The sequence below is a fragment of the Dreissena polymorpha genome, chromosome 5 (genome assembly GCF_020536995.1).
Source record: "Dreissena polymorpha isolate Duluth1 chromosome 5, UMN_Dpol_1.0, whole genome shotgun sequence".
NCBI lineage: Eukaryota > Metazoa > Mollusca > Bivalvia > Myida > Dreissenidae > Dreissena > Dreissena polymorpha.
In genome coordinates this window covers 106,263,866-106,280,516 of record NC_068359.1, presented here as the reverse complement: position 1 = coordinate 106,280,516, position 16,651 = coordinate 106,263,866, and the positions used below count along the sequence as shown (strand labels likewise).

General features: G+C 35.3%; 1 protein-coding gene across 1 annotated transcript; it reads right to left on the bottom strand.

Annotated features, from left to right (window-relative positions):
* Positions 1-3,958: 3,958 nt before the first annotated feature.
* LOC127880653 (60S ribosomal protein L22-like) lies at positions 3,959-12,785 on the bottom strand. The gene is made up of 4 exons (XM_052427973.1): positions 12,668-12,785; positions 5,162-5,287; positions 4,490-4,611; positions 3,959-4,168 (listed from the first exon to the last, which is right to left on the bottom strand). Exons 1-4 carry the CDS (start codon positions 12,677-12,679, stop codon positions 4,021-4,023), a joined length of 408 nt encoding a protein of 135 aa, XP_052283933.1. The 5' UTR covers positions 12,680-12,785; the 3' UTR covers positions 3,959-4,020.
* Positions 12,786-16,651: the final 3,866 nt, after the last annotated feature.

Genomic DNA, 16,651 nt, shown 5'->3' with positions numbered 1-16,651 from the left:
TTTTTAAGAAGACTTTCTTTTCCCTATTACACAAAATCTTTAAATAGTGAACATCAGGGCTTATCTTTTTATTCCCCCACTAAAAAACAAGAGGGAAAAAATCGTTTGTACCTGTTTTCAATGTGGTTTGTTTATAGACTACCGTATTTTATATCTGCCCAATATATTTAATTTTTGCAATTTAACCTACTTTCATCCAAATTGTACGGCTGTTTACTTGTGAGGAAAGATAGAGGTCTGTAAATTTTTAGGTCAACAACTACAAGTTCAAGGTCACATGGGGTATGTTAAACGAAATTTCATATATGCAATTTTGAGTGAAGCAAGTCAACAAGTGAAGGAGTGATTATAAATTACACAAGCAAACAACTAAAAATTCAAGATTATAAAGGTTTTAAATCAGTTTGAGTGAATTAACAACCAAATAATTTAATATTATATAGGTACCCTACTGAATAGTCCGTTTGAAAGAAGCAAGCGAAAATCCAAATTTAACCCTTTACCACTTAAGATACGTATTTTGACGCATTTGTAGTCCCTTACAAATTTACATTTAATTAAATACCTTTCTTAGTAAATTCAAGTTTTAAAGGCCCCATTTCCAACCCTTAGATACTAATGAGCAGTTACTCGCAGGCTGTTCTGGTTTTATGTTGTTTGCACATAGCAATTTTCACTTTGCTTCTGAGTGGGAAAGGGTTAAGTGGTATAATTTGCTCACAAATATTCAATCGACCACATTTTTCAATGATAGGAATATTTTTCAACAAATAATTTTAGCAAATACTTTTCTCAAATTTTGTCATTAACATACCATACTTGTTAAGTTCATCTGTTGAGTGAATAGTTGCAATTCATTCCTGTACACTGTAAGTTTACATTTAGTACCAGGACATTTGTTCATTAACAAAGTTTGTAACATCTTGTTGAAATCTGGATTATCTTGATTTTATTGAATCATCTACAACAACAGGGTGCAGAATCAAGGGGGTTTACACATGGGCTCGACAGAATGAAAACACACCGTTTAAAACTTTATATTTCTATGCCCCCCTTCGAAGAAGAGGGGGTATATTGTTTTGCACATGTCTGTCCGTCGGTCGGTCTTCCACCAAATGGTTTCCGGATAACTCAAGCTTAGGCCTTGGATCATGAAACTTCATAGGTACATTGATCATTACTGGCATGACCCCTATTGATTTTCAGGTCACTAGGTCAAAGGTCAAGGTCACGTTTTGGGGGCATTTGTCTCCAACCGCGGAACACTTGTTCAATATGTTATTGAAATACATTTTCAAAAATTTTATGTGCATAAAAAACTTTTTCTTGCAGTTTGTGCCGATATCTTAAGGTATAATCATAAAGCCACATCTGAAATCGGTCACAAAATTTCATGTTGCATGAAGCATAACCGTGCGGTACACAAGAACTTTTTTAACAAGAACACAGGCTTATTAAATACAGCTATTCTGATGTATTTAACATTACCATAATCAACATTAAAATCAATCTGTTATGCACTAGTTGAAATTCTTAAGAAAAACAGTTTTAAAAAGTTATTACTGCGCCACTTTGACCTTGAAGGATGACCTTGACCTTTCACCACCCAAAATGTGCAGCTCCATGAGATACACATACATGCCAAATATCAAGTTGCTATCTTCAATATTACAAAAGTTATTGGCAATCTTTAAGTTTTCGGAAGGATTGACAGACTGATGGACAGTTCAACTGCTATATGCCATCCTATCCAGGGCATAAAAAGCACCCCATACCGGTGTGTTAACTTCAATTAAAGTTTAATTGGGAACCCCGCAGTCATGTGATCCTGTACCCTGATAACCAGAGTAACGGGTATTATAAGAGGTACATTATTATAAGAGATACATAAATTGAAGGTTTTTATTTATTATACAATTTTCAACTTTGATTTTTTAGATGTTTCTTGACATAAAAGTGAAGAAGTTTTAACCAAATTCAACAAGGGCAGTTAATTTGGAATTTGCTGCTTTAATCTGAGTTGTTTCAAAAACTTGATGTTATCTAACATCATTTTTGTTACGTCCCAAGATTCAGATTAGTGAATGCTTTTGTAATTGAAAGTTTTTCTTATTTTTAAGTAACAGTGACAAGTGATTGACATCTGGTAAAAAAGTTCAAACATAAGCCTCGTGTTGCTAATAAACCAAACATTATTTGGTAAATCCATAGAATACCTCACAAATATCCCCATAGAAAAGTCAAATATCACTCGAGAGAAATCTCAACTAGAGCCTTGTCTGAAATGTGCCGAACACGCCTGCAAAACTTTGTAACTGACATAGGTCCATGCCAATGGTCGATTTCAAGAGCATATGACTAGTGAAAATTGTGTCTCTAAATTCTACTCTTTATGGTTATATATTATACACTTCGAGACTTTTCTAATGCAACACGTGTTCACATCAATATAGCTCCCTTACTTTAGATCAGATTCTGTTGAAATAATGACTCAGACTACCTTTAATTCAACTCATATCTTATACTATATGTAAATTTAATTGAAATTGATCAACATTAAAATATCAAACATAACAAATTAAAAACAAGAGCACCGCATAACAGGTGCAATGCTCGGCTGCGGATGCAGTTTCGAATAAATTAAAGCTTGTCATTTTTTTTTTTTTTTTTAGAGGTCACAGTGACCTTGACTTTTGACCCAGTGACCCAAAAATGGGTGTGGCATGTAGAACTTAAAGGTGCAGCTACATACGAAGTTGTAGGTTGAAGCAATTTGATTTAAGAACCAATGTTCAAAACCTTGACAAAATGTTAAGATTTTACGAACACGGACGACACGACGACGAGCTGGCTATGACAATACCTCGTGTTTTCTCCGAAAACAGCCAAGCTAAAAAACACAGCAAAAGTAAAATTCTACAAATCGTACATTAAGTACTAATGTGAAAAGTAAAACGCATTAACTTACACGACTTAATGACCGACTGGCTTGCAACATTTCGCTACTGAATATTAATACGAGCCACATTGCAGGTTTTATAATTCAGGTTATGTTTTCTTTGGGTAATAACCCACCTAGAATGATTAATTGAAATTAAATTCGAATTGTATAGCGTTTTACTACACTTGATTTTTCTAACATTTTTCAAACTTAAATATCTCAGTTATGAGTAAATATTTGATTTAAAATTGTACATGTGAATTGTGATCATTTGACTACAGCATGTTCAAGCAAATGATAAAATTATTTGTTCGCGACTATCAGATGCTTTAGCAAGTGCGGAAGGTAGCCTGCAACATGGCAATTGCCCGGATGCACTCCTGAATTTTTATACCAGACATATTGATTTTAAAATAATTTTTTATGTTTTCCTGGAAATGAAGAAATTAAAATAAAATTACAATAATACAGCGTTTCACCATTTTCAAGTGCAAAAAGATGAAACCACACCTACCCCACGTGCAAAAGCGCCTGATTGTCACGGGTGATTTCATCGTAATCTTGCACAGAATATAGTCAAATGATCACATGTGCAATTTTAAATCTTAACTCATTACTGAGACAAGTTTGAAAAGTGTTGTGTTAGAAAAGTCTCGAAGTGTATTACAAGTATTAATAGCTTGAGAAATGTACAAGTAATTTGCCCATTTTATCTTAAATGCACATTAGACTTGATGAAGTGGACAACTGTGCCTACAAATTGTGTATTGCGATATCATATTTCAGGTTTCAAACCAATGGCCTGAGAAATTTGCTCCACAAATATGTTATATGGCTGACAAACCAAATTACTCTATTATAAGCCTCTCCTCTCAGGAGTTCTTTTGTGGGTATAATAATGTGTGAAGACACAGAAAAGCTAGTAGTCCCATGTTATGATTGTTTGCATTCTTAGTTTAATAAGAACACCTTAACGTACCAAGATGAATGCTTAGTATACAAGAAAATGAACTAAAATGCTGTCATAAGTTTTATTGTTCTCAAATGTACATAGTAAAACCAATGACAGGTGGAAATGTCTATTCATCTCCATCCTCCTCCTCCTCTTCCTCATTGTTGATCTGGAAGTAGCGCAGCTCGTATGTGTCCTTGGTAGTGGCCACCACACGCAGCCAGTCTCGCAGGTTGTTCTTCTTCAGGTACTTCTTGGTCAGGTACTTCAGGTATCTACAGACAAGAGGTGCATGAAGTATACACTTAAACAGGTATTTTACAGTAAATTTTACACAAATCACTACCATAGTTACTTTGTTTGCGTGCATAATTACTCAGTCTTAAGAATTAGTAACATTTATTTCAGCATTTTACTGTGGATGTGAGTGTGCTTACGATTTCATGGCCACAAAATGCTTTCCTTTTTACTGAAGTTCATGGACAAAGTGAAATTGGGTATTAAACCAAACATGTTACATCATGTTCGTGCATTGTAAATCATTCCATGCTAACACATAGCCAATGTCGAGCTATTAGTACTTAATACATACATACCTCTTTGAAAAAGGTATGTCTGAGTTGAGGGTGATCTTGGATTTGCTCCTCTCGAGGGAAACATTGTTGCCCATGTTGTTGGTTTTACCCTCAACCTTGATGCGCTCATTTAGGAACTTCTCCTACACGACAAGCAGTGGAGAACACGCAGATTAGGGAAGAGAACCCTAACCCGGACTAGGAAGTGAACCCAGTCCAGACTAGGGAAGGTAACCCTAGTCCACATGATATCATTAGTTCAAGAAGGAATAACAATTTAAAGATTAAAGATTAAATTTTTAACAAGACCTCAGAAAACCTTCATATACAAATGTTCTCTTATCAGGGCCTTTTTCCTTCTTTAGCAAGGGCCTTATAATGCACCTTACCCAATGGAATTTCTTTTAAATGATGCAATTTTCCAAAAAATTTAAGTTTACTTACGCAATTTTCTTCCCCCTTTTCAGCTCTCAACATTTTTTCCCAAAAATGGTAGCCCATGCCCTTTCCCAAAATCAAGAAAAAAGCCCTGCTTATGAATCTTAAAGATTTATCAGGTATAAACATTGCTTTGGAATGGTTTGATAAAAACACCCACTTCTTTTGTGTTCTATTTGGGATATACTACAGCTTTTATAGACAACAATTTATTTTGTAAAAGGGTGTGTTTGAAGGACTGCAAACTGTACATACAAAGCTGGTGACATCCATGATGCCATCCTCCACGGGGTGGGTGCAGTCCAGAACATACTTGACCACCAGCTTCTTTTTCTTGCCTTTGCCACTTCCAGCCGTCTTGCCTGGCTTCTTCACAGCCTTCTGCAATCATACAATAAGTACATGTACTTTCATAGCTTTCATGTTTGACAATCCTTATCCTGGGCTCTGCAAATCTGTGATCCCTTTCACAACAGGAGTGTGATTTAGAAACTATATCCATCATTGTAATTTTATACTATCAGCATTTTTTTGCCCTATTGGGAAAAGTACCTGTACCAGTCCAATTGGGAAAATTGTGCATGAAATGCCCTGAAATAGGGAAAATTCGCGCTGTGAAGTCTTCCTATTGGGAAATTGGTGTATTTGAGTTTTTGCTACCACATACTTTAAAATTGATAACTAAATGTTGTCAAGTTGTCAATATTATATTTACTCAGGTTCAAGCCATAAAGCTGCCAAGGGCAACTAAGTTACTAACTGAATGTTGCACTTCATTTAAAAAAAAATTCTTTTTATAGAAACCTTCAATTGGGATTTTTTTTTTACAGCAATTGGGAAATTTGTAGTTTTTTCCTAATTGGGAAAGTGTCTTTTTCCAGTACTTTATAAAGAAGAAAAAAATTGCTGAGACTATATCCAGTAGAACAGAACTATTTGTAATTCAGGACCAACACCTACATTCTCTCAGGAGAAAGAGTCACACTTCAAAGACCATCTGAAATTAATGGCAAGCTGTGGATATGGTTAAAGTCAGTCAGAAGTAGCAGACAATTGTAGCAGATACAAGTACTACTAAAAAATCTAATGTTGTCCACAAATATTCTACCACTTTTTTGTGGAATACCAAAACATAAATGATTAAAAAGTAATCTTTCATGGAATTCTGCAAGGATTTTTTTCTCCAAACTTTTTTGCTTTACATTTTTTGTTTTCTTAATAGCTTGCATGCAGCATAGTAATTAGTATTGAATATTCTGAAAGATAAGTGTCTTCAATTTCTTCATTGGATGATTTTGGACTGTTTCATCCAATCAGAAAAGAGCTTTTGAACGTTATTTAGACCCATGTAAAGTGAGATGGGCTTGATGTAATGAGGGTATAAAACAAGTGAAGAGATTATTAAGTGCTTAACAGAAACCCCTTCTCCTATTTAATGGCCTCATTTCTCCCTTATTTCAGCTAAAGGAGAAGTCAATATTTATATCAATTGATAATAGCAATAACAACGCACCTGCTAGGAAAATGATTGCACAATCGGTGTTCAGGTAAAAAGTTGACCGAAAATTGCGAAAAATGAGGGGTGAATTTAACGCTTCACTATGAACATAAAAGAAGTTATCCAAATGAAACATTTGCACATGAGGGAGGAAATATGTCCAAATAAGCGCTATCTGACCTTGCCATGACCGAAAAAGAAAAAGTGAAAGTAAAAATTCGAGAACCAATAGTTTGCAGAATGCAGGAAGGTAACCTTGATTTTTAGCTTTTAATTAATCAATTATTGTGTTGGTAAAATAGTTAAATAAATCTTAACCATTTGGATCAGGTTTGGACCATTTGAAATAATATATATTTATTTATTTCCAACACCACTATACCTCTCTAAAGGGAGGTAATTCCATCAGAATAGTTACTGGCATTTTCGCGCGGACGACCTTTTGAGATGTTTTACAGATATCGGTTAGATATAGGCAGTTTTTGCTTGGTCAGAAGAGAAAGCGTCTCATCTGATAATGATGCAGATATGCACTCACTTAGTTCACTTTTATTTTTTGTTCATTATGTCATACAAAATCTGTTCCAGATTGTACCCGCGCCATGTCGTACTAGATTTGTCTTCATTTGTAAAAAATGTAACTTCTTTAATTGATCATAATCATAAACTTATAACAAGAGCACCCCATAACGGTTGCCAACACTCTGCTGCGGGTGCAGTTTTGAATAAATGAAAGCTTAATGTCAGAATATTTTTTTTAGAGGTCACAGTGACCTTGACCTTTGACCTAGTGGCCCAAAATTGGGTGTGGCTTGTAGAACTCATCAAGGTGCATCTACATATGAAGTTTCAAAGTTGTAGGTGGAAGCACTTCGATTTTAGAGCAAAATGTCAAGGTTAAAGCACGACGCGGACAGCGGACGACACAACGAGCTGGCTTTGACAATACCTCGGGTTTTCTCCGAAAACGGCCGAGCTAAAAATCAAAGATTTTTTAAGGGAATCGACGCATTTTGATCTCTGTATGATTTTTTTAGCAAACTTAGAAAAAAACAACTTTGAATCAGAGCTTGTAGAAAACATGTTTGGTTAAATGTTCTTATCCAGTGTTTTTTTCAGTTTTGGGGGAAGAGGGTCGGTAAATTTTTAACACTTATTCACCATACATAGAGAGAAAAAAAATATTCCAAAATATATACGGCAAAACAACATTTTTTGTATCCAATATACACATTGCAACGTAGCAATCTCGTATGCTATTGTGTGTAAATGCTCTTGCAACAATTGGCCATTGATAATACTATAGCATATAATACACCGATTAAGTTTGTATGCCTTTTCAATGTTTAAGTTTGTACAGGCAATATATATTTCTATCAAAATCGTTCTCATTCTGTCCCTTGTGATTAAACCATTTCTATTATAGCATATAATACACCGATCAAGTTTGTATGCCTTTTCAATGTTGAAGTTTGTACAGGCAATATATATTTCTACCAAAATCGTTCTCATTCTGTCCCTTGTGATTAAACCATTTCTGAGAACATCTAAAATGCATGATTTAAAAAGAATTTTGTGTTTCAACTACCATTAAAGTTCAGATTTTTTTTTTCTGATAGCTTTTGCTGTTGTGTGACATGGTGGAATACGTACGGTTTGCGGTAATGTCGTAAAGCGAAAGTCGTGATAGTTAACTACATACTGTTTGCGGTAAAGGCTAAAAGAAAGTAAACACGCGGATGCGGCAGTTCAGGAAAATTATAGTAAATAAATTTGTTACAAAAGACGTATTTAAATGAAGTATTGATTAACACTTCCGAGAGGGGAATTTTTCCAATATTTGGGGGAAAAATATATACTCTAGAGATGGGGGAATGGGGCCGAATAACGCCGAATATTTCATTAAAAAAAAACACTTTCAGTTTGTCTGTTTCACTTAATTAAAAATAACATGTGTATGCAGTGTATTATCTATATTTCAGCATATTTGGATCTAAGTTCCTTTCATGAAGTAAACAAGCTCTTAATAAATATATCTTCAATTATTTAATCAAATCCAGGAAAAAAAAAGATATTGAGCTGTTACATTCATACAGTGTTTTTTTTCGTTCAAATTTGGGTCCGGTAAGGGGACCCATTCCCAATTGGAAAAAGTATATATTTTTCCCAAATTGGACCTAAAAATTCCCAATTGGTTTCCAAAAAAATAAATATTTGTTTATAAGTCAAAGGATATTAATTATCTCAAAGTCAAGCTCTAGAAGTTGAACCTTAGACAATAAAATATTGAAATCACTATTATTATCAATTTCAAAGTTTTTGTAAGCATTAAATCAATAACATTAATTTCCCAAATTTACTCAAAAGAACGCGGTATTTCCCAATTTAAGGGGCCCGGCCCCATTCCCAAAATGGTGGAAAAAAAACACTGTACGCATATTTTATTTTCAAAATTTCTTACAGTTTATCTTGTGTTTCTAACAAATTGGGTTTTATTATCATCGTGTTTCTGTTTTATCTTACCAGGCTTGGCGAAATTGGAAAAAAACTTCCGGTCATCCGGACAGGCATTTCAGAAAATGTGCCGGTCCGGAGAAAATTTAGCCGGACCGAAAAAAAACAACAACACAACTATGTACATTAAGATAAACCCTTTTTTTCTCAGAAAAATCGGAAAAAAACGCATCGTACCGAAGTATGAGCGTCCTAGAAACTGGTCCATATTCCGTGTTTTGTTGAATTCTCAAAGGCGCATAATTAAATTTGTATTCCGAAACACTCTTCCCAATTTAATTTTTACTCGACGTTATCACATTCTTCAAATAAACTGCAAATGTACAGTGTGTTTTAATCCTTTCTCTCCAGAAAAGCGCGCGCAAATTATTCCCTACATGTACAACGTCACGTCAAACGCATGGAAAGCGTGCGTGTATTAAATTTCTGTTAAATGTTTCGTGGTAAATTTTAATAGAATGATATCGCGAAGAATGTGTGAGTGTTGTGAAAACACGCTTAGCGGTTTTACTGACCCTGTGTAGACTGCGATGTTTTAACAAAAGGGATTAAAATGTGCGAAAGCAGTTGCCGATTTCGCGAGTTTGAAGTAGGTGTTGTGTAACCAGTTGGATTTGCTAATTGTACGTAACAAACTTATTGCAAACATCAACACAATGAGCGATTTCATTTTCATGATGTAGACTGTAGTAAAGGGTTTGCTCTTCGAATTTTCAACTTTGAAAAAATATGATATGTTTGCATTCATTGCACATTTATTTTGCCGGTCACAAGGACCGACATTCTGGTTAAACCTGCCGGACCAAATGAAAATTTGCCGGTCAGGACCGACGGACCGGCAATTTCGCCAAGCCTGTCTTACACAAGTTATTATATATATCTTACACAAGTAATTATATAATATTTAATATAGCAATGCATGGTCTATTTTTCAGATTTCCTTGCGTTGCCATTCTTAGTTTCACTAGTTCATAAATAAAATTTTGTTTAAGAGAGAAATAATATTACTTAACAGGTTGTATCACATTTTGTATTGGGTGGGTGGGGCAGTTGTACATGTTCTGGATGTGTTTTTTTAAACATTAACCAAATAACAGTGCTCCAGCCAGCTTTTCAAAATAGAGGGGAGCTTCCCCAAAAAGGGCACATTTCACGCGAAATTTTGGAAAATAGGGCATTTGGTTATAAATAAACTTAAGTATATACTTTGGTTATACTATATACTTATTAATTGTAAACACTAGTGCATTGGATGACTTCACCAATTGTATGCTGTTCCTCATTTTGTATTATGAAATTACAATCAGTGCACGCGTACTTTTGGAAAAAAGGGCATTTGGTTATAAATATACTTAAGTATATACTTTGGTTAAACTATATACTTATTAATTGTAAACACTAGTGCATTGGATGTATGTGGGGGAGGGGGATTTTGATGTTTTTTGTATCACCTATCATCATTGAACTGCATGTTAATCTTTCAGGTTCCAGTTTCAGCATCAGTTGCCTTTTAGAAGAAAATGAAATGAAGAAAACATGAAATAAATTCAGGGGTTTGACTGGGTCAAAAAAACGTTGTGACTGTCACTACTTAAATTCGTTGCTTTAAATAACTTTGAGCCAATGTTTGGCCACAATAATAATATTAATTAAAACAAAAATCTATATTGACACATTTAAAGTCTAAACAATGAATGATCAATGTCACCATGAAGTAGCATCCAGTTTGGAGATTAAAATGAAACATTGTTATTGTTAATAATAGGATATGTTTATTTCACAACACATTATTTCAACTAATGTCAACAACGTTGACAGTTTTGTTAGGTCGCGAAAATATATGACAATATCAACATTACATATTACTTGCAGAGTGATAAATCCTCCTTCCAGACAAGTTCTTTATTTGTTGAAATAACAACTGTCTGTCCCTATTCATGTTAAAATTCATCATGATTGAGGACAGACAGTGTTTACAAGTTCAGAAATAAAATCCAAACACAAATATGTTTTCCATGCCGTAATTTCGAACTAAAAATTAACCGCATATTCGCATTAAAAAAAGATGATTAATTTTCAAATGTTAATAGGTATTTTGAATTAAAATCACTATTTTTGCAAACAAAAAATTATAGCCAAAGAATTCAGAAGTTTAAAAAAATCAATAGTGCTGAGTTTGATTTCATTGGAGTGTGATTGTGCCTAACCAAGCGTGACCTCAGAGATAATCTTTCACAGCATGTTACTATCGTCTGCAACAAAAGGCTAATTAGTGATCTGATAACAAACCATGCCCTTGGGGCTTGTTTGTTCACAATGTGTTGACTTAATACACCCCAGGCAGTCATGTTATCTGTGTATTCATGTCGATGTTTCTGGCGATTTATACGGCCTGAAAGCAGGAATTTAGAGATCAAAAGGGCATTTGACAGAAAAATAGAGGGGCGCTTTTTAAGTGGGCAAATTTTAGAGGGGCGCAGCGCCCCTCTATTTATTGCTAGCTGGAGCACTGAAATAAGGTGTTTTTGTTTACATATATTTTGTTTTTGTTTTACATCATTTCAAACGTGATATTGACTCCCATTCAAGTTTGCAATTTGGAAAAATCGACTTTATATTGTCTTTTACAGGAATGTTTTGGTCCTGTGTTTGGGGGGGGGGGGGGGGGGGGGGGGAGTGTTTCAGACCAGAATCCTGCAAGGACATCTTACATAGCTGACTGTATCAGTGATGAATTATTAAATATTGGATGAAAAAATTGGGCTTAAATCACCATTTGAAACAAATTACACACCCTGACAAATTGACTTTTCTGGAAAAACAACTGTACAATGACAATTTTTACACAAGGGGATTTTTCAATGCTTCCGCGTTGTTAATTCTTAATGCAAACCTCGTATTTTTATAACAATAAGGCAACGATAAGGATTATCGTGTAAGTACCTGTTATCGAACAGCACCTATTATCGGACGTTTTGTTTTGGTTCAGTATGCACATGCGCAAAAGTACGCATGACGTCACATTGATAAACAAATGGTCGCACATGAAGGCCATGACCTACTTGCCTACTTAGCTTGAAACAAATGCGCCGAAAACAGGTTAAAGGAATGCATTGATTGTTATTTACACCGTTTTGTGTGTTTTTTGCTATTACTTTTTGAATGCATTTATCAAAACGTGCATTTACACACCAAAAAGCATATTTCCGTTTGCAATTTTGATTAGAGCAGACGCAGATTTTTTCGCCGAGTCCGGGTTACGTGATCGTCATGTGACTTTGTTTATACTGGAGTAGTATTTATGAAGTGTCGGGTAATAGGTCATGTTTACATCGGCCGTCATTTTGTTTTGTCTGCTAGAGGTGACAATAATCAGGGAATCATTGTTATGAATTCTTGAAGGTAGTTTGCTGGAAAACTTTACAGATAAATCATTCAATGAATGAACTGTTAGTCATTTGTTAAAACAAAATGTTTTTGTCATTTTAAGTGTTTCAATTTTAAGGTTATTTAACGTAATTTCATAGGTGTTCGATAACTGGTTCGTCCACCATACTAAGCACACTGTTGTGCGCAAAACACGTGGAACATTAAAACATTTGTTTCTGTAATGAAACCGAGTAATTATGTTTAAAATGCCTATTAATACAGTGACAGTATGATTTAAGTTTAGAATGCATCAGTTTCATTTTATAAAAGTTAAGTTTATTGCATACGAATTTCTTTTATACAGGAGCACATTTACTTACGACTGGTGCCATCTTGTTCTCGATCGGAAAAGGATGTCTACGTTATTTTTTCAGACGGGTTTGCCAATTATTGAAAAGGCTACATCTAACTATAATGAAAGTTTTGTGAAACAATGTCACTTCCAACAGCCAATCGTAACACTTCGTCCATCTCTGGAGTCTCCGAAAAGTGCTATTTTATGCAATAAAAAGCCGGTTGGGTCCAGAGTGTTCCAACAGCCTTGCTGTTGAGCTAGCTTTTCAGCGACGTGGTTAGAGTGTCTGACTACCACTCCGGAGGTCGTGGGTTCGATCCCCCATTGGAACTCCGTATTTTCAACTTAATGTCGACGACGCAAATTTTTAGAACTGTGAATGCGGGAATGGGTCTGAGCTGTTTAATGGTTTCTGGGAGGGCCGTGCGGATGCAAGACATGTTGTAGCGGGCGTGTCTGTGAACGTTAAAAGGGGGAGGAGTGTAGTGAAATAAGGTCACTTCCAACAACCTTGCTGTTGAGCAAGCTTTTCAGCGACGTGGTTAGAGTGTCTGACTACCAATCCGGAGGTGATGGGTTCGATCCATTGGAGCTCCGTATTTTCACATTTAAAGCAAGTCAAAACTGTACAAACATAAAACGATCTCAAATTTTAACGGCCGCCCAAAGTATTAAAAAATAACAGGTATACAATAACTAAAAAGTCGGGTCAAAATATGAAAAAATACTCAACCCATAAAAAAAGGCTACAAAAGGTATTTTAACTGATCCTGGTAGGGTAGAATGTCCTTTATAGCGTATCAAAAGTTTACCAAGATCGGACCACCGGAAAGTTGTTGTTTTTTCAAAATGGCGTCCAAGGTGGCCACCAAAACCTATTAATGATGAAAACTTTGTGAGTATCCACTCAAATTTCATTATTTTGGTGTCCGTACTAAGGTTTTTGGGGGCAAATAACACATTAAGATAATAAAAAAAGCATGTTGGTTTATTACGTAATAGGAAAATTAAACATGGCATCCAAATAAGCGTTAATATAATGATTGCAAGTGCATAACTATTGACTCAAACGTGTTTTTTTTTCGCAATTTTATAATAAATATATTTTCATGTCTTGTTTTAAATATTTACCCCTTGTGTAAATTTGGATTCCGTTATTGAAGCTCAAGCGCCATAAACAACAAAATATAAAAACAGACCACCATTATACAAATATATCAGACCTGCGAGTGCTTAACACTGCATCATGCTTGTTTGTTTTTAGGGTTGCGTCAACAATGCCATTATATGAGGCCCTTTCTGTGTAAATTGCAGCATTTCAACTCAGAGCATTAAAACACGTTATGATTGGCTCATTTTGTTATAAATGATTAAACAATGAGTGCAAACACATCCAGACAAGATGTGTGGCCAATATGCAAGGATGAGATTGACATTCTCAAGAATAACTGGGGTGCTAATAAGTGGAATGGAGTGAAGGGAATAAATGAAGCTAGTGTGAAGTGGAAGTATAATCTTGTGAGTCTGGCATTTAATTACATAAATATGTACTCAGCAGTACACAAATGATAAAAAACATTAAAAGTTAGGCTGCAAAGCACGCAGCACTCTGAGCAGTCGAAAGTCAAATTCTTGCCTACAATAATTTGTACACTAGGGATAAGTCGTGAATTATTTCAATTTTAGACTCTGTTCGTAACCTTGCCATGAAGCACAACCTTCCCACCATTTTTACGTTTGGAAAACCCTTGTCATCGAAGGCTGCTAAAATCATCATTGATATTCCACAAAGTAGTTGCCTAACAATTATTGTTCTAATGTTGGGGTGTTTTCATACACTCATGAACTTGATGGGAACCATAGGATTCAAGGAACCGGTCTAAAATCATAGTTAAGAATGTCTATGGGGAAAATGCCATTGTGCACATTATGACAGTGAAAGCTGTCCAGACGGCTTTGCGGGGCCATTTTCGTGTTGACAAGTGCTTACACAGCCAGCTCATATCAGGAAGATCCCAAGATTCAGATACTGCTGGATCAGGCAGAGGAGTTGTACCCTTCCATTCTTAGGGGCGAGTCGACGCAGATGCTTTCTGACATTAAGATTAAACTCGCGACGGCTACAGAGATGAAGAAATATGAACTTGCCCAAACCACAAAGACAAGCCAATTATTGCTGAATTATCACCTTATGGTAAGCAAGGCAATGATGTTGACCAAGGCGGGTTGTACTGCTTGTTGGATGATGCATTTGCAGACAGTATCCAATTGTCTTTCCGTCTTTGCTGCAGCTGGGTACTTCAATTACATGCGATCTGCTTATAACTATCTTCAGCCAATGAGCAGCCTATACGAAACGCTAAGCAGTGATCTTGCCATTGAGCAAAAATGTATGCGGTCTAATCAACACAGATTGTCTTAGCCACGGCAGTGGGGACAACGAGGTAATGCAAAAGGGTTGGACCCTTTCTGCACCTGTAATATCAGAGTACAACAGTGCGATGCAGGATTTAACAGAACTGGCCTATACCACGAAGATTACAATCTGCTCACCCTACACAGCCGATCTGAAAAATATTGTTTAAAGGATAGTGGCTAAATCAGATGTGAATGTTCATGCATATTCTTGTAAGGATACTCCAGATTAACATTCGGCATGCCAATACAGACTCAAACATTCAACCGTCCAATGTCAAATTGGCCTTAAGGGGTCGATAAAGGATTACCGTATGCATTATTTTGCGCATAATTTCAAACAAAACATGCTTCTTTTTTAATGTTGTCCCTCTTTTACCGTTATAAATCAGCCAATGATGTCTGTTATATTATTTCACGTTAGTTGCCCGTTTGCAATTATCAAATACCTAACTTGCAACAATTTTAAGTGTCGCATCGGAACTTAAATAATGTCAAAATCACACTGAGCTTAAATAAAACAATAGAATATCAAAACTGAACGAATGTGAAACTTTCTGATTACCTTATGCGTCCGAAGACGATAACATATATCCACTCTTTTACAAATTCTATTCAGCAAGAAACACTCGTATTCACAAAAGTATACTGGGGATACCGCGTATCGGTGTATTAAGCCGTTGTCTTCAAATAAAAAAGTTGCATCTTAATTAATCAAAGAAAACATATCGGTTCGTTGTTATTTTATTCATTTGGTGAAGAAATTAAGTACCATTATGATATGATGGAACATTTTATCTCGATATCGGCTGGGTTCTGCTTACGTTCGGACGACTTGTGTTTGTTATGAAGAGTACTGCGTATCGGCGTATTAATGGCTAGCCGCTTTGTCGATTACTAGCATAAAGTTAGGACCTGCCATTGCTGTTCTATATAAGAGTAATTGTAAGTTAGATAAAAATAAGTAAAATTTTACCTTTAATTTCAGAAGTATGCATATTTCTATGATTAATATATATATAGAATATGTGCATTTTATAAAAACATAACAAAATAAACTAAACATTATTACATATTTCAAAAACAACACCAAGTTAGCAATAACTTTGAACTTTCTAGTCCTCTAGTGTCAATATAGTTTTTACAATTGCACATCGATTTCTCTTCAGATCAAATTTGACGATAGTGGGCAACTGAAAAAACAACATTAATTGGAAAATCCAAGGAAAAATAGACGAGAAAAAAAAGAAACATTTTATTTCAATTCACTGGTAGATCTATGAAGTTTAAGCAAATAATAGTAATCGTGGTAGCATACCCAAATATGTAAAAATACAGCACCCTTTAACACGAGCATCACCATGTGACGTCATTTTTCTATTCGGAAAAATAGAATCGAAAAACGTGAAATACTTTTTCAATCCTTTTCAAATCGTATGCAACTGTGCACGATTTTGACACTGACATCGCATTTTGTTATAAACGAGAACATACTAACCCGTAGACAGACCTTTTAACGTTTTTTTGTGTATAATAAAGTGGGGAAAAAACTTGTTAACATTCGGCACCGGAACTAAGAAGTTTTGGGGCAGAT

Excerpts from the sequence above, each read along its gene's own strand:
- LOC127880653 (XM_052427973.1), bottom strand. Across the intron at positions 4,612-5,161 it reads TCATGGATGTCACCAGCTTT|GAGAAGTTCCTAAATGAGCG; the intron begins GTATGTACAGTT and ends CTTGTCGTGTAG. Across the intron at positions 4,169-4,489 it reads GACATACCTTTTTCAAAGAG|ATACCTGAAGTACCTGACCA; the intron begins GTATGTATGTAT and ends TCTTGTCTGTAG.